Raw genomic sequence first — 17,337 nt, forward strand, 5'->3', positions numbered from 1 at the left:
GAAGGGCGAGACGCGGCAATGCAGGCTGGATGCTCCGATGGGAGAGGCCTGCTGTGCTAGAGCAACCACTGAGCTGACTTGCGTCGGATAATACGGTACGTCGGATAAGCGGAAGTCGGATAAGCGGGACTCTACTGTATTTTTAAATATTGTATTGTTCTTTCATTTACTAATATTGTGCTATGGTAATAATATAATATATTGTGCATACATATAATCTTGATAATAATATTATAATGTAATACAATATAATATTTATTTATTTATTACAGTATTTCTACCCCCGCCCTTCTCACCCAATAGGGGACTCAGGGCGGCTAATAATAATAATAATAATAATAATAATAATAATAATAATACAATATAATAATATTGTATAATATAATAATATTAATTATATATTATATATTAAATGTAATATTACTAATAATATTATGGTATATTGGTATAGTACAATATATTCATATATAATGCTAATATTGTACTATGCTAATAATATCATAGAATCATAGAATCATAGAACAGTAGAGTTGGAAGAGACCACATGGGCCATCTAGTCCAACCCCCTGCTAAGAAGCAGGAAATCGCATTCAAAGCACCCCCGACAGATGGCCATCCAGCCTCTGCTTAAAAGCCTCCAAGGAAGGAGCGTCCACCACGGCCCCGGGGAGAGAGTTCCACTGTCGAACAGCCCTTCTCACAGTGAGGAAGTTCTTCCTGATGTTCAGGTGGAATCTCCTTTCCTGTAGTTTGAAGCCATTGTTCCGTGTCCTAGTCTGCAGGGCAGCAGAAAACAAGCTTGCTCCCTCCTCCCTTTGACTTCCCTTCACGTATTTGTACATGGCTATCATGTTTCCTCTCAGCCTTCTCTTCTGCAGGCTAAACATGCCCAGCTCTTTAAGCCGCTCCTCATAGGGCTTGTTCTCCAGACCCTTAATCATTTTAGTCGCCCTCCTCTGGACGCTTTCCAGCTTGTCAACATCTCCCTTCATCTGCGGTGCCCAAAATTGGACGCAGTATTCCAGGTGTGGTCTGACCAAGGCAGAATAGAATAAGCGGGAGCATGACTTCCCTGGATCTAGACGCTATTCCCCTATTGATGAGGCCAGAATCCCATTGGCTTTTTTAGCTCCCGCATCACATTGTTGGCTCATGTTTAACTTGTTGTCCACGAGGACTCCAAGGTCTTTTTCGCACACACTGCTGTCAAGCCAGGCGTCCCCCATTCTGTATCTTTGATTTCCATTTTTTCTGCCGAAGTGAAGTATCTTGCCATTTGTCCCTGTTGAACTTCATTTTGTTAGTTTTGGCCCATCTCTCTAGTCTGTCAAGATCGTTTTGAATTCTGCTCCTGTCTTCTGGAGTGTTAGCTATCCCTCCCAGTTTTGTGTCGTCTGCAAACTTGATGATCGTGCCTTCTAACCCTTCGTCTAAGTCGTTAATAAAGATGTTGAACAGAACCGGGCCCAGGACGGAGCCCTGCGGCACTCCACTTGTCACTTCTTTCCATGATGAAGACGACGCATTGGTGAGCACCCTTTGGGTTCGTTCGCTTAGCCAATTCCAGATCCACCTAACCGTAGTTTTGTCTAGCCCACATTTTACTAGTTTGTTTGCCAGAAGGTCGTGGGGGACTTTGTCGAAGGCCTTACTGAAATCCAGGTACGCTACATCCACGGCATTCCCTGTATCGACCCAACTCGTAACTCTATCGAAAAAAGAGATCAGATTAGTCTGGCATGACTTGTTTTTGGTAAATCCGTGTTGACTATTAGCAATGACCGCATTTGTTTCTAAGTGTTCGCAGACCACTTCCTTAATGATCTTTTCCAGAATTTTGCCTGGTATTGATGTGAGGCTGACCTATAATATATAGGAGCCTCCGGTGGCCTAGGGGATAAAAGCCTCGTGACTTGAAGGTTGGGTTGCTGACCTGAAGGCTGCCAGGTTCAAATCCCACCCGGGGAGAGTGTGGATGAGCTCCCTCTTTCAGCTCTAGCTCCATACGGGGACATGAGAGAAGCCTCCCACAAGGATGGTAAAAACATCAAAAACATCCGGGCGTCCCCTGGGCAACGTCCTTGCAGACGGCCAATTCTCTCACTCCAGAAGCAACTCCGGTTGCTTCTGACACAAAAAATAATAATAATATATTGTATGTACATACAACTTGTAAGCCACTCTGAGTCTCCTTTGAGTTGAGAGAGGGTGGGGGTATAAATGTAGCAAATAAATAAATAAATAAATGTTGTTAGGTGGGGTTTGCACTACAAATAAGATATGTTCAGTGTGCATAGGAATTTGTTTTTTTTTTCTCCAAATGATAATTCGTCCCCTCAACAATCTGAGGGACCATGAACTGGCCCTCCACTTAAAAAGTTTGAGGACCCCTGGTTTAAGGCATCCTGTGATGATTCTGCATGTTTCGTTCAGTGCTTTGTCCACCTGCTTCGCATGGGCAGACTTGTTCCAGACAGGACAGGCTCACTCAGCAGTTGAGAAAGACAAGGCCAGGGCTGATGTTCTTATTACTTGTGGGTCTGCACCCCATGCACTGACAGTACTTACTTTTCCACATGATGTTGTTGCGTGCAGCTACTTTGCGCTTGGTGTTCATGCAGTGTTTCCTATATGTTAGTGTTCGATCTGAAGTGTCACCAAGATATTTAGGATGGAAACAGTGTTCGAGTTCTTTCAGTATCCTGTTGGCTTCACGGTTACGTAGGTGGAAAGCTTCAGGTGGTTAGGCTTCAGGTGGTTCTCTTTGTAGTAGCTGGAGGTCATCAGCACTCTTTGTGAGTGGTGGTAGTGGCTGATCGTTCATGAAGATGTTAAATAAGGTCGGTGCAAGAATGCTGCCTTGGGGCAAACCATTCTGTTGCCTCCTCCATCTACTTTTCTGGCCCTGAAACTCCGAGCTGGGGCAAGGGAAAGGCCTGTGCAATACAGCTAAGAGGGCAGGGCTGATGGCAAAGCAGATGATAAGTTAAGGCTGGAAGGGCCAATCAGATTAGTACAGTACAAATCCAGGGCAGGGACAATAGTAAAGTGCAAGGGCTGAGAATTAAGTTATGGCTAGAGAGATCCAGTCATTTAATGAACTGAATCAATCAAAGGCACATTGGAACAAACAAGATTTTAGGTCTTTACAAAAAGTGGGCAGGGTGGGCGCTGGAATGTGGGCTGGGCAGGAGAGGGTTCAAAGGTCTTTCTGCATGAAAACCCCGTTTCTTTCCTTTCTTCCTTCCCTCTCAGGCTGCCCTGTTCCCTCCTCTCTCTTCTCAGCCTCCTCCTCCTCCTCCTTTGGGCCGGGATCACAGGGGTGGGAGGGCCAGAAGCTTCCTTGAGGCAACAAGGCTGCAGTTGAGGGAGGGCAAGCTCATGCTTCACCACTGGCGGATGCGCTGAGGGAGAGGCACCCGGCTCCTCCTCCTTGTCAATCTCAACGTGGCTTTGAATTAGCCAGTTGGGAATGCAGGTCCTTGTTAGCTTGGAAGATTCATTTGGGAAATGTGGCCGGAGTGAGCCTTTGAGATGCTGAGGAAGCAGAGTAGGGAGTCCCTGTGGCAGGGGAGATAACGGCACAACCAATAAAGAAATCCTTGTTCCTTTGAGCATTTAGCACAATCCTGGTAATTCACGGAAACCCATGATCCAGAATATGTTACACCCTTGAATGTTGGACGGGATTCTACCTGCCTGCCTGCCTTCTGTTCCTTTAACCATGTTTGAGTTTGACCCAATGAAATGGGTGTGGCCCTCCAATATTGGAAAAGGGTTCAGTTCTCTCCTTCTATGATTCCTTCCTTCTCTTATCCTCTCCTTCTGTGTTTCCTCCCTTCCTTCCATCTTTCCTTTCTTCTTTCCTTTTTCGCTTTGTTTGCCTTAAGCCAGAGGTATGCGGCTTCATGTCTAACCTTTTGCTTCTTCTTTCTTGACCAGGACGTGAGAGTTCTCTGGAGCCACCCCTGCCGTGATGGGAAACGAACCAGCTTCTAGTCGATATTAAGGAATTTGGAAACCAAAGTGTAGTAAGGAAACCAGTCCTCTAGGAAAAAGGATTCCTCTCAAGGGTCTGATCTTGCTGAATTCCTACATTCACTTCAGATTATAGAGTAGAACCATAGAGTCGGAAGAGACTGCATGAGGCACCCAGTCCAGGCCTCTGCCGTGCAGGAAAAGCGCAAAGTACCCCTGACAGATGAGCATCTAGCCTCTGTTTAAAGGATTCCAAAGGAGCCTACACTACATTTTGAGGCAGAGAGTTCCACCGCTGAACAGCTCTAACAGTCAGGAAGTTCTTAATGTTCAGATGGAATCTACTTTCCTGTAATTTGAACCCACTCCTGTGAGTAATCAGAAAGGGAAAAACAAGAATCAAGTGTTCTTATTGGAATTAAATATACATAGCACTGCTGACATGGAGGAGAAAGCATATAAATGTATCGATTGTGGAAAGAGCTTTAGTCAGAATGGAAAGCTGAAGGCACATCAAAGGATTCACACTGGGGAGAAACCCTATAACTGCCTGGAGTGTGGACAGAGCTTCGCTGATAGTTCAGGACTACGTTCCCATCAAAGGACTCACACTGGGGAGAAACCCTATAACTGCCTGGAGTGTGGACAGAGCTTTGCTCATAGTTCAGGACTACGTTCCCATCAAAGGACTCACACTGGGGAGAAACCCTATAAATGCCTGGAATGTGAACAGACCTTCGCTCAGATTTCAACTTTACATTCACATCAAAGAACTCACACTGGGGAGAAACCCTTTAAATGCCTGGAGTGTGGACAGAGCTGCACTCACAGTTCAGACTTACGTTCACATCAAAGGACTCACACTGGGGAGAAACCCTATAAATGCCTGGAGTGTGGACAGAGCTTCGCTCAAAGTGGAAACCTAAGTTCACATCAAAGGACCCACACAGGGGAGAAGCCCTATAAATGCCTGGAGTGTGGACAGAGCTTTGCTCGTAGTTCAGGTCTACGTTCACATCATAGGACTCACACTAGGGAGAAACCCAATAACTGTCTGGAGTGTGGAAAGAGCTTTGCTCATAGTTCAGGGCTACGTTTACATCAAAGGACTCACACTGGGGAGAAGCCCTATGAATGCTTGGAGTGTGGACAGAGCTTCAGTGATTGTTCAACTCTACGTAGACATCAAAGGACTCACACTGGGGAGAAACCCTATAATTGCCTGGAGTGTGGACAGAGCTTCAGTTATTGTTCAACTCTACGTAAACATCAAAGGACTCACGCTGGGGAGAAACCCTATAATTGCCTGGAGTGTGGACAGAGCTTCAGTGATTGTTCAACTCTACGTAGACATCAAAGGACTCACACTGGGGAGAAACCCTATAAATGCTTGGAGTGTGGACAGAGCTTCGCTCGTAGGGGAAATCTAGTTTCACATCAAAGGACTCACACAGGGGAGAAACCCTATAACTGCTTGGAGTGTGGACAGAGCTTTACACAGAAGGGAAACTTACGTTCCCATCAAAGGACTCACACTGGGGAGAAACCCTATGAATGCCTGGAGTGTGGACAGAGCTTCGCTCAGATTGCAACTTTACATTCACATCAAAGAACTCACACTGGGGAGAAAACCTATAAATGCCTGGAATGTGAACAGACCTTCGCTCAGATTGCAACTTTACATTCACATCAAAGAACTCACACTGGGGAGAAACCCTTTAGATGCCTGGAGTGTGGACTGAGCTTCACTCACAATTCAGAGTTACGTTCACATCAAAGGACTCACACTGGGGAGAAACCCTATAAATGCCTGGAGTGTGGACAGAGCTTCGCTCAAAGTGGAAACCTAAGTTCACATCGAAGGACCCACACAGGGGAGAAACCCTATAAATGCCTGGAGTGTGGACAGAGCTTCGCTCGTAGTTCAGGTCTACGTTCACATCATAGGACTCACATGGGGTGAAACCGTAGAAATGCATGGTGTGTGGACAGAGCTTTTCACGGAATAACATTATACATAGACATCATAGAGTTCACCCTGGAGAGAATGTTGTTAATTGACACCAGAGTGTCAAAAGCAAGACTTGCAAATTTTGGAAATGCAAGCTCAGAGTTGTGACATTTCATCACATGTGATGTTTTGTAGAAAGATCGAACTAAAATGCCTTCCATTCTGGAAGTAATTAAGATTATAGGAAACTATAGTTTTATATGTTGAGAATGTTGGATGATCAATTTCGAATGAAAACATGGATAGTTACTGTGAGATACTAAAATATGAATTGACTATACAGTGTTACCCCGTACTTTGTGGTTCGCTTATTGCGGACTCCCTGTTTCGCAGGAAATTTATTTATTTATTTAGCCCTCTGCTGCTGCTTCTCCTTCTCAGGGCTGCCTCCTTGCTTTGGCCCTGCCATGCGGCTCTGGCTGCCTCTGCCTGGGAAGAAGGAACCTCGCTCTGGGAAGGAGGGAGGGCACCCGGCTGAGGGACGAGCCAGGCTTGGAGGGTGCCCCGCTGCTTGTTCCTAGCGATCCTCTTCCTCTTCTCCCTCGGCAGCCTGACTCTCGAAGGAGAGGAGGAGGAGGAGGAAGAGGACAAGTCCCCTCCTCTTCCGAGTCCTCCACGTCTCGCGGCACGGCCGTCTGGAGCGGTGGCAGGAGAGGAGTGTGGCCGCCTCTTCCAGGCCCTTCTGCCACCACTGCCGCCCTCCCTCCTTCGCTCCCTCACAGAGCTCGTTCTTTCCCTGGCAGAGGCAACCAGAGCCACAAGGGGGCAGCCCTGAGGAGGAGGAGAAGCAGCAGCAATGGGGGAAATAAAATAATGTACTGTATAAATATTAAAATTAAAATAGTGTTCCTACTTTGCGGATCGTAATCCCTGCGGTAAGTGAGGAAACACCACACAGGGATGGAAGGAATGTTTTATTCCAAAGCAAAAAAGAATGGCTTATGAAGACCTGCAAATTAGCCAAAACAAGATGGGCAGATGTCAGTTGTAATATTTATTCATTGGAAGAGTGTTAATCGGAAATAGAAGTGTGGTTATATTATATTATCTAAAGGGAGTAGAATAATGAGAGATAAAAATTAACAGATAGAATGAGGCCTTTAGGCACAAATCCCTTTCTGTTTTCTAGTTCAGTTGTGTGTCTATGGAGGTAATTGTTTCGTTAATGTGCGTGTTTCTGATTTAGTTTGTATCTCATGTAGTAGTTAGTTTCATGTAGTTGAAACATTATATACAATTTCTGCCTTTTTGTATTCTTGCTTTTAATCTCTTTTTATTTTTTATTTGCAAAAAAGAAGGGGATTTATAAGGGTCAAAACGGCTGAAACTGGAGGGGTGGGTAGACCTGGTTTTAGCCCAAAATGGGGTTTAATGTTTAATCTAGAGCGCCTTTGAAGATCATTTCCTTCTTCGGTGTTGGTGGCATGGGTTTGGATTCCATTGTCTTCCTTCAGACATTATTATTCCTATTATGCTTTATACAACATGTATTCACTGCTTTGATCACCATCGATTCTTTTTCACTGCCTTGTCTATCCCGCAAACCCCTCCAGTGTGTTCTGTTGGTCATCAGGGTTGTGTGTGCTAAGTTTGGTCCACATCCGTCATTGGTGGGCTTCCGAATGCTCTCTGGATGCAGGGTGAACTACAACTCCCACGTTCTGTGTGCCAAGTTTGGTCGTCAGCTTCTTTTGTTCTGAACCCAAAGGGTTCCTGTTCTTTTGATGCCGAGTGTTCAGGGAAGAGTGAGGTCTGTGAGATCAATGAGGCTTTCAGAGACCACGTCTGGTCTCTTTGCTGGGAAATTGTACAAACATGTTCACACAAATGGGAAGGTTAGAAGATTTGGTTCATGCAGATTTTAAGTTAATAACCTTTAAAAATAGAAGATAAAATTTGGAAAGCACAGGATGGTGGAGCATCTGAGTTGGTTGAGCCTCAGTAACGGTGGAAGCCCAGTGATTTTATTTGATCTATCATGTCAGAAACTAAGTGAGAGTACTCTCATAATGTATTTTAATAACACAAAGTTTTTGTTTTCTCGTGTCAGGAGCAAACTGAGTTGCTTCTGGAGTGAGAGAATTGGCCGTCTGCAAGGACGTTGCCCAGGGGACGTTGCCCGGATGTTTTGACGTTTCACCATCCTTGTGGGAGGCTTCTCTCATTTCCCCGCATGGAGCTGGGGCTGATAGAGGGAGCTCATCCGCACTCTCCCCAGAAGCGACTCAAGCTGCTCCTGACACGGAAAATAAAATAACACAAAGTTAAAACTTGGCATGATACTAGATTTCCTTTGACTAGAAGGTGGCCGCTTGGGGTGCCTCTGGTGTCGCTGTGAGAAGGTCCCCTGTAACGGAAAGCCCTATTTTATTGGGGATTTTTGTCTATGTTATGTAATGTTGATTCAGTGGTCAAGGTGGGCAGGAGTTGGCTACTGCTGATTGGCTATGTGTCACCATGGTAACGTAGAAATGCAACTATTTCGAAGCTAGCACGAAAGGGGCGGAGCTAGCTGGATGAAAAAGGAGGGAATGTTTTAAAAAGAGTGAGTTAGTGAAGTTCTCTAGCCGGTGAGCTTGAAAGAAGATGTCTGAAGTCAGTTAGGTTTAAGTTTCCAGTGAGATAGAGCTGAGGAAAAGGAATACTGTTGAGACAAAGTTCCAGTCAAGTGGTTGATGTTACAGAATGAAAGATATTATCTATATTATGTACAAATGAAACGGAAGAAGTAAACCTTTGCAACAAGTTATGTTTTTTGGACTAAAAAAACCATCAATAAATAATTCTTTGTTTGTAATAAGGACAGTGTTCCTGAGTGGTGAATTGCTCTACTTAGAGTCAGCAGAAGATTTGTCTCGTATGCTTCCCCTCCGTGTCACATCCTCTCATACACGCACAGCACAGACTCAAGGGTTTCTAGCTGGCAGTGGCTGGGATCCTGAAAGAAAGTGGCTGGCTGACGGTTGCCCCAAACCCTCTCCTTCAGGGTCTGCTAGGAAATGGATCAGTCTTTTGTGAGAAGATGGCTGAGTGTGGGAGTGTGAGTGAATATGTGTGTGTGAATGGATCTGCTTGGTGCCAGGACAGTGTATGATTTTTCGTGCAGAATAGAAGTTACATGCATAGTGTTTACACCCAGATCTGGTGTCACCGGTATATTCTTCAGAGCCGTAGTCTCAAACGTAGAGATTGTTCAGCCTCCCCTCTTCTCCAAAGAAAGCACACTGCGTAGAAAAGGAAGCGGAAGGAAGGAAGGAAGGAAGGAAGAAGCTGAAAGAAGGAAAGGGTGAATCAAGGCTTCCAGAGCCACCCAAATATTTCTGAAGAAGAGCCCTTACTCACTTCACTTACTTAGGGGATCCCTTGTGGTGCAAGCATGATGGCCTTTCAAGTGTAGTGTCTTCGCGGTGGACATGTGGAGCCCTCCTATTCCTGACCCACATGTTCGTTCTTCCACAGTGAGGGCATCTTAGAATCATAGAATCATAGAATAGTAGAGTTGGAAGAGACCACATGGGCCATCCAGTCCAACCCCCTGCTAAGAAGCAGGAAATCGCATTCAAAGCACCCCCGACAGATGGCCATCCAGCCTCTGCTTAAAAGCCTCCAAGGAAGGAGCCTCCACCACGGCCCCGGGGAGAGAGTTCCACTGTCGAACAGCCCTTCTCACAGTGAGGAAGTTCTTCCTGAGGTTCAGGTGGAAGGCGGTCCCGGTCTGGGTTGGTTTGGCATGCCTTCTTCCTCTTGGCACACTTCTCCCTTTCGCCCTAAATTCATGCCTCTTCCAATTCCACAGCACTGCTGGTCACAACTGACCTCCAACGGAAGCGCTCAAGAGCCAGGGCTTCCCAGTTCTTTCTCGGTGTTTATTACACAGGTTTTCAGGCTGGCTTTAAGCCCATCTTTCAGTCTCTTTTTCTGTCCACCAACCTTCCATTTTCCGTTCTTGAGTGTTTCTTATACATCAGAGCAGAGTCCAGGTATTTTGGTGTGCTGCAACGCTCCAGTGGGAGTTGGTGGAGGCTCAGACATGGAGGGAGCCCAGTGGTGGCCGAGGCAAAGCAATGGCGGAGGCCCTGGTGATGTTGAAGACCTAGTGGTGGTGGCGGGAGGCCTAGTGATGGTGGGCACGCAGCTATGGTGGAGGCCTCCTGATAGTGAAGCAGTGCAAGAGGCCCAAGCGTGGCTCTTTCTTCTCAGTCTGGATTTCTCTGCTCTTTTCTCTTCAGCTGGTGAGTCCTAACTTCTTCCTGGAACTTTGGCGGGTAGCCAGTCTCACCAGGTATCAGCTTCACTACTATTCCCATCATCCAAAGTCAATTCCCCGCAAAACCAGCAGTACTTAAATATGGTCATGGTGGGTCTGTGCCAGATTTGGTCCCGATCCATCCTCAGTGGGATTCAGAGTGCTCCCTGGAAGTTCTCCCTGAACTGTAATTCCCATCATCCAGGATCAGTTCCCCCTCCCAACATCCTCTCCAGTATTTTAAGATGGTCATGTGGGATATCTGGGCTACGTTTGCACCAATTCATTTCGTGTGGGAATCGCAATTCTCTTTGGAAGTGGGAGCCATCTTGGAAAACAAATACACACACACTTGTGTCAGAACCCTGCTACTAGAGCCTGGATGTGGCTCTGAGTTTCAGGGTCACTGACATTGATAAGACACCTGCGTCCCAGGACTCGGAGGAGAAACGGCTGATGGACTTGGCGGGGAATTTGCGCGGGGTTTTACTGAGCGGGAAGAGACTGTTCAAATGAGGGGGAGGGTATATAAAGGAGGGTTGGTCGGAGCCTCCCATTCTTGGCTTTTCTGATGTTCATGTTTCCTACAGTAAAAGTTTCTGGTGATATCACAGAGAGTCTTGTGTGTTCATTCAGGAGCGGCTGTGGTGAGCTGACACTAAGCCAAGAATTTGGACACCATCCCGCTGTAGCGGTGAGGTGTAACATGCAAGTGGAGGATGAAGAGCTCTTGGGCGCCGGAGGAGGAAGGTCGGAAAGGGCCACTCCCGAGACGGACGCTGAGTTCCACCAGCTGGCGGCCCTGGCGTCATCCACCGCTTATGCCCAGCCAAACGGGGTAACCCAGAGGCGCGGAGTGGTGCGGGGAGATAGCGCCGGAGGAGAGGAAGGTTCACTTTCCCCAGGACCGCAAAAGACGGTGTTTCTGGAGGAGAGGATGTCGGCAATGGAGACCACCCTGGCAGTGATGTCGAGGGCGATGGAGCGCTTGGCGGTTTTGGCGGAGCCGGAGCGAGGAAGGGAACTCCGGGCTAGCCCAATGTGGGACGTGAGCACGGGAAGCAGCCAGGGCTTTGCAGACCTCCCAGCACCGAAGGGAAGGGAAATGCGAAAGGAGCCTGGTGCCCGGCCCAAGATCCAAACGAGCCTGACGCGGGTGGAGGAGAGTGACGACGAAGGGGAAAAGCCTCCGAGGATCCCGGCTACGCTCCCAACTGAGACCCTGGTGCCCCTGGCGAATGCCGGGCGTGGCACAGGACAAAGGGAAGCAGCAGCGGGGCCCACTGGCCCGCAAGGGGGCTTGCGACGGGCGGAGGATTGGGGATTGCCACCACAGGGACCCCTACCGAGGCGAGAGGAACTAAGGATCGAGTTTGGGGGAGAGTCCTCTGAACTGGATTTTTTCCTGACCACGGTGAGGGGCTATATGGAGGACAATGCCCACACTTTTAGAACGGAATCCAGCCGGGTACGGGCCATTGGTGCAGTGTTGAAGAGGGGAGCGGCCAGCTGGTACGTTCAACTACACGCGCGGCGCGACCCATGTCTGGGGTCACTCCGACGCTTTATGGGGGCCCTGGAGACCCGTTTCCGAGATCCACTGGAGCAGATCCGGGCGAGGGAGGAGTTGAAGACCGTCTCCCAGGGGCAGAGGTCGGTATCTGAGTATGCGGAGGAGTTCCAATGCCTCGCTGAAAAGGTGCCGGAATGGTCTGCAGTGACAAAGATAGAACTCTTCAAAGAGGGGCTCAGGCGGGAGATCCTCTCCTGGGCGGTGCATCGTGATGAGCCTGACACACTGCGCGGATGGATTCAGCTGGCAGGGCGCATCGAGACATCGCTGGCCCAGGCGAGGAGGCACCGAGGAGGGCTACAGCAGCGGCCGCAGATGAAAGAGGGGAGCCGGAAGGAGGGATCAACCCCAGCCGGGAGGAGAACGGAGCCGACAGGGAACGTGAGCACCAGCAGGAGGGGCTGCTTCGTGTGCGGCCGTTTGGGCCACAGGGCTGCCGAGTGCTGGCAGAGAAAAGGGGAAGGCGGAGGCCCGCCCAAGCCAAGAGCCGTGGCAGGGAAACGCGCCGAGGAAGAACCACCGATGAGGCACCACTCGGGGGGGTTGGTAAGTCAGGACAAAGCCATGATAGTGGTCCCCATTCAGCTGGAAAGTGGCAGCAAACAAGCAACCTGCAAAGCATTTGTGGATTGTGGATGTTCCAGGAACATCATCTCCCCTGAATTAGCCGAGGGATTGGGATGCGAAAGAACGAACCTAGAATCCCCAATAGCTTTTTCGCAGTTGGACGGATCCACAGCATCGGGATCATTAGCTAAGTACAGTGCCGAAGATGTAAAGTGTAAGATAGGGAGTTGGGAAGGAAAGGTGTCATTTGTGATATCACAAATAGCCAGCTATAATGTTATACTAGGCATGCCATGGCTGGGGCAGGCCAACCCGCAAATCAACTGGGAGGATAAGAGCATGATCTTCAGGATGAAGTTGGAAGGAGGGAGCCAGGAAGTGGAAAGGGAGCCGGGGAAAAGGGGGGAGGAAGACTCTATCAGGTTAGCAGAACTGGCAGATAAATTACCCCCAGAGTATCGGGATTTTGTGGACGTATTTGATGAGAAGGAAGCAGACAGTTTCCCACCGAAGCGGAGAGTTGAAGTGAAGATAGAGCTAGTCCCCGGAGCAGAGCTTCCTAAGGCAAAAATATACCCAATGTCGGCTAGGGAAAAGGAGGAACTGAGAAAATACATTGATAAAAACCTAGCGAGGGGTTTCATAGAGCCTTCAAATTCCCCTCTAGGGGCGCCTGTGTTGTTCAGGCGCAAAAAGGACCAAACGCTGAGGCTCTGCATTGACTACAGGGGCCTGAATGCAATCAGTTCTGGAAATAAATACCCCCTACCTTTAGTGAAGGACTTGATCGCCCAGTTATCGGAGGGACAGATATTCACTAAATTGGACTTAATTGAAGCTTACCATAAATTGCAGATTAAACCAGAGGACAGGTGGAAGACGGCCTTCTCCTGTGCATTCGGATTATTCAATTATCGTGTGCTCCCTTTCGGTTTGTGCGGCGGAGGCGCCGCGTTCATGCAATTAATCAACGAAGTGCTGCATCCATTGTTGTACAAGGGAGTCTTTGTTTTTTTAGATGACATATTGTTAGTATCTCGGACTAAGGAGCAACACATAGAACTAGTCAGGGAAGTCCTGCAAAAGTTAAGAGAAGCAAAACTGTATGCGAAGCTTGCCAAGTGCGAGTTCAATAAAGACCAGATAGACTTTCTGGGGTATAGGATTTCCTCCCAGGGAGTGGCGATGGACCCTGCGAAGGTAGAAGACGTGAGGGGGTGGGAAGCCCCCAAAACACGGAAGCAGCTGCAATCCTTCCTAGGGTTCGCAAACTTCTATAGAACATTTATCAAGGACTTTGCGCGCCTCACTTTGCCATTAACGGATTTGTTAAAGACTAAAGGTAGGGGAGAAACAGCCAAAGTGAAGGCCCCAGGAGCCAAACTGACCTGGACAATAGAATGCCAGGAAGCTTTCGAAGCCCTTAAAAAGCGTTTTACTGAGGAGCCTGTCCTACAGCACCCTGATATGTCTAAAGCCTTTGTATTACATTGCGACGCGTCAGACCGGGCATATGGGGCAGTTCTGCTACAGAAAGACGGGGGGGTCGAACGTACCCAACAGACACTGTGCCAATTCTTAAGGATGTACACCAATTATAGACAGGATGATTGGGCGGACCTTCTTCCGTTTGCTGAGATGGCTTTTAACGGGGCCGTACATTCGGCCACAGGTCGTGCCCCATTCGAAATAGTATACGGACAGGAGGTGGCACCTTTCCCCAGGCTACCCGAGTGGAAAGAAGGGGAGGGCCAGACCGACGAGGAATGGCCAGCCAAAATCAAGCAAGGGTGGCAAACCGTGGTAGAGGCATTGCGGGAAACACAAAAGAAGTACAAGCTCTTTGCGGATCGTAGGCGCCGAGAGGGGGACAAATTGGGCGAAGGAGATCTGGTTTGGCTGAGCACAAAAAACCTGAAATTGGGGTTCCCATCCAAGAAATTGGCTCCACGCTATATAGGGCCATTCAGGGTAGCAAAAAGAATAAACGAAGTGACCTATGAGCTGAGGCTACCAAAGGACCTAGGAAAGGTACACCCGGTATTCCATTGCAGCCTGTTAAAAAAGTATAAAGGAACTCTGGACAGCGGAGAACAATAGTTGTGTTTAATCTTTTCCTTCCAGGACGAAGGGGAGGAGGACGCCATGTCAGAACCCTGCTACTAGAGCCTGGATGTGGCTCTGAGTTTCAGGGTCACTGACATTGATAAGACACCTGCGTCCCAGGACTCGGAGGAGAAACGGCTGATGGACTTGGCGGGGAATTTGCGCGGGGTTTTACTGAGCGGGAAGAGACTGTTCAAATGAGGGGGAGGGTATATAAAGGAGGGTTGGTCGGAGCCTCCCATTCTTGGCTTTTCTGATGTTCATGTTTCCTACAGTAAAAGTTTCTGGTGATATCACAGAGAGTCTTGTGTGTTCATTCAGGAGCGGCTGTGGTGAGCTGACACACTTGGGTACCCAGTGTTGCCTGGGTTATTTGAAAAAGTTCATTTTATTTTACAGAATGCATAAGGTTGTGAGTAAACTACAACTCCCATCATGGCAGGTTAACCCCCTCAAACTCCATCACTGGTTAAAGTGTGTCATATTGGGCAAATCTGCTCTCTAGATGCATCATCAGAGGGGTCCGTGGGATCTCTGGCTGCAGGGTGAACTGCAGCTCCCACCATGCTGGGTCTGTTCCCCCCAAACCCCTCCCACCATGGTTAATCATAGTGGTTCTGTGTGCCAAATTTGGTCCCTGTATTGTCGGTGGTTGTCACAGTGTCTCTGGATGTAGGTGAACTATAAATCCCAGTACCAACAACTCCCAAATGTCCCCCCAAAACCTACCAGTATTCCAAATTGGCCATATCGGATATGCGTGCCAAATTTGGTGCAGATCCCTTGTTGTTCGCATACACAGTGCTCTCTGGATGTAGGTGAACTATAATTCCTATAAATCAAGGCAACTTTCCCCCAAAGCCCTCCTGCATTTTTGTTGGTCATAGGGGCTCTGTGTGCTAAGTTAGGTTCGGGGCCATCCTTTGTGGGGTGAACTATAAACCCCAGTATCTACAACGGCTATAAATTAAGGGGAATTCCCCCACAAACCTCTCCAGTATTTTTCTTTGGTCACGAGGATTGTGTGTGCCAGTTGCAGTCCTGGTCCATTGTCAGTGGGGGTCACAGTGCTGTGTCTTGATCCAGGGTGAACTACAACTTCCACCATGTGGAGTCAGTCCCCAATTGTGGACCTGTGTCTTCAGGGGGAGTTTAACCCCGTAGAATCATAGAATAGTATAGTTGGAAGAGACCACATGGGCCATCTAGTCTAGCACAGGCTGCAACCCTACAATCTGTTTGGCCTTCTGATTGACCAGGAGTGCCTCCGTCTTGTCTGGATTCAGTTTCAGTTCATCTGCCCTCATCCAGACCGTTAGAGCTGCCAATCACCAGTTCAGGACCTGAGCAGCCTCCTGAGCAGGAGGAGGAAAGGAGGAGCGGAGGTGGACGTCACCTGGGAGCACATGACGTTGAACTCCAGAACTCCGGATGATCTCTCCCTGTGGCTTCATGTAGATGTTCAACAACACGGGGACAAGACTGAACCCCACAGGACCCCACAAGAGAATGGCCGTGGGGCCGAGCAGGTGTCCCCCAGCAACGCCTTCTGAGAGTGATCTTCCAGGAAGGAAAACTGCCTCCGAGCCCTATTCCCACAAGGCATCCCAGAAGGACACCATGGTATGGTAGGCCGATGAGAGGCCCAGGAGAACCAAGATGGACACCCTCCCCCCATCCAATTCCCTGCTTAGATCATCTGCTGAGGTGACAAAGACTAATTCAGTTCCATGACCCGTCCTAAAGCCAGACTGCGCCCGATCCAGACACTCAGTGTCTTCCAGGAACAACGGGAGTTGCGAGGCCACCACACGTTCCATGACTTTGCCCAAAAAGGGGAGATTGGAAACTGGCCGGAAGTTGACCAATTGAGTCGGGTCCAGGGATCGTTTGTCAACAGCTTTCTTTTTGAATTACAACTTCTTTTAAGCCGGCTGGACTCTTGCCTTCTTGTAAGGAGGCCTTAACCACCACCACACAGAGTCCCCTTTGTCTCCACAAAGCAAAGCCAAAGGGGTCATCAGGCCGGAAAAAAGCCATGTCATCGAGACTGAATCCTCAGGACTCCACGACACAGTGGTTGCGGGGCCGAGAAGGTGTCCCCCAACAACACCCCCAGGAAGGACCGGAGCCACTGCTAAACGGTGCCCCCAAGTCCCATTCCCACGAGGCATCAGAGAAGGAGACCGTGGTGTAAGGTATTGAAGGCCCCTGAGAGGTCCAAGAGAACCAAGAGGGACACCCTCCCCCCGCCTAGGTCCCTCTGCTCCTCCCCTCCTCCCCACACGAGGAGCGAAGAAGACTCACCGGGATGTGGACCCAACCGGGCGACACGGCAACAGGCTGAAAAGGCAACGGACAAGGAGCAAGAGCCACGAGAGAGAGAGAGAGAGAGAGAGCGACTGCCTTCCTTCCTTATTATATCATAACTAGCTGTGCCCGGCCACGCGTTGCTGTGGTGAAGTCTGGTGGTCTGGGAAATAAAGTATTGAGGTATTGGTGGAGTTAAGGTACAGGGTAAAGATTTTCCCCTGACATTAAGTCCAGTCATGTCTAACTCTGGGGGTTGGGGCTCATCTCCATTTCTAAGCTGAAGAGTCGGCGTTGTCCATAGACACCTCCAAGGTCATGTGGCCGGCATGACTGCATGGAGCGCCATTATCTTCTTGCCGGAGCAGTACTTGTTCATCTACTCTCATTTGCATGTTTCCGAACTTCTGGGTTGGCAGAAGCTGGGGCTTTAGATAATTTGTGAAAGTGGCCTAAGTGAAGCCTAACTCTGCCTGTCCTCTGGGCTGAGTCGGTTGCTAGGAGACCAAGGGGGCGGAGCTTAGACTTCTAACTGGCAGCAATTGG

General features: G+C 48.7%; 3 protein-coding genes and 1 long non-coding RNA gene across 5 annotated transcripts in view; 2 read left to right on the forward strand and 2 right to left on the reverse strand.

The window, feature by feature from the left end:
- Window positions 1-8,789, forward strand: part of LOC134294579 (zinc finger protein 658B-like) — a 64,915-nt gene extending 56,126 nt beyond the window's left edge. For both annotated transcript variants that reach the window (XM_062966134.1, XM_062966133.1), the window contains exon 2: window positions 3,943-8,789. In XM_062966134.1, the coding sequence (XP_062822204.1) occupies window positions 4,421-5,941 (1,521 nt within the window). In that variant the 5' untranslated portion in view covers window positions 3,943-4,420 and the 3' untranslated portion in view covers window positions 5,942-8,789. The remainder of the gene's footprint in view (window positions 1-3,942) is intronic.
- LOC134294606 (uncharacterized) overlaps window positions 1-17,337 on the reverse strand; it is a 122,849-nt gene that overhangs the window by 62,761 nt on the left and 42,751 nt on the right. The gene's annotated exons all lie outside the window — the stretch shown is intronic.
- Window positions 1-17,337, reverse strand: part of LOC134294590 (zinc finger protein 135-like) — a 71,291-nt gene that overhangs the window by 37,467 nt on the left and 16,487 nt on the right. The window lies entirely within an intron of this gene.
- On the forward strand, window positions 10,578-14,777 carry LOC134294576 (uncharacterized). The gene is made up of 2 exons (XM_062966125.1): window positions 10,578-12,354; window positions 14,500-14,777. The coding sequence occupies exons 1-2, from the start codon at window positions 10,807-10,809 to the stop codon at window positions 14,539-14,541; spliced, it is 1,590 nt and encodes a 529-aa protein (XP_062822195.1). The 5' UTR covers window positions 10,578-10,806; the 3' UTR covers window positions 14,542-14,777.

Source organism: Anolis carolinensis, unplaced genomic scaffold, assembly GCF_035594765.1.
Source record: "Anolis carolinensis isolate JA03-04 unplaced genomic scaffold, rAnoCar3.1.pri scaffold_17, whole genome shotgun sequence".
In the NCBI taxonomy this organism is placed as follows: domain Eukaryota; kingdom Metazoa; phylum Chordata; class Lepidosauria; order Squamata; family Dactyloidae; genus Anolis; species Anolis carolinensis.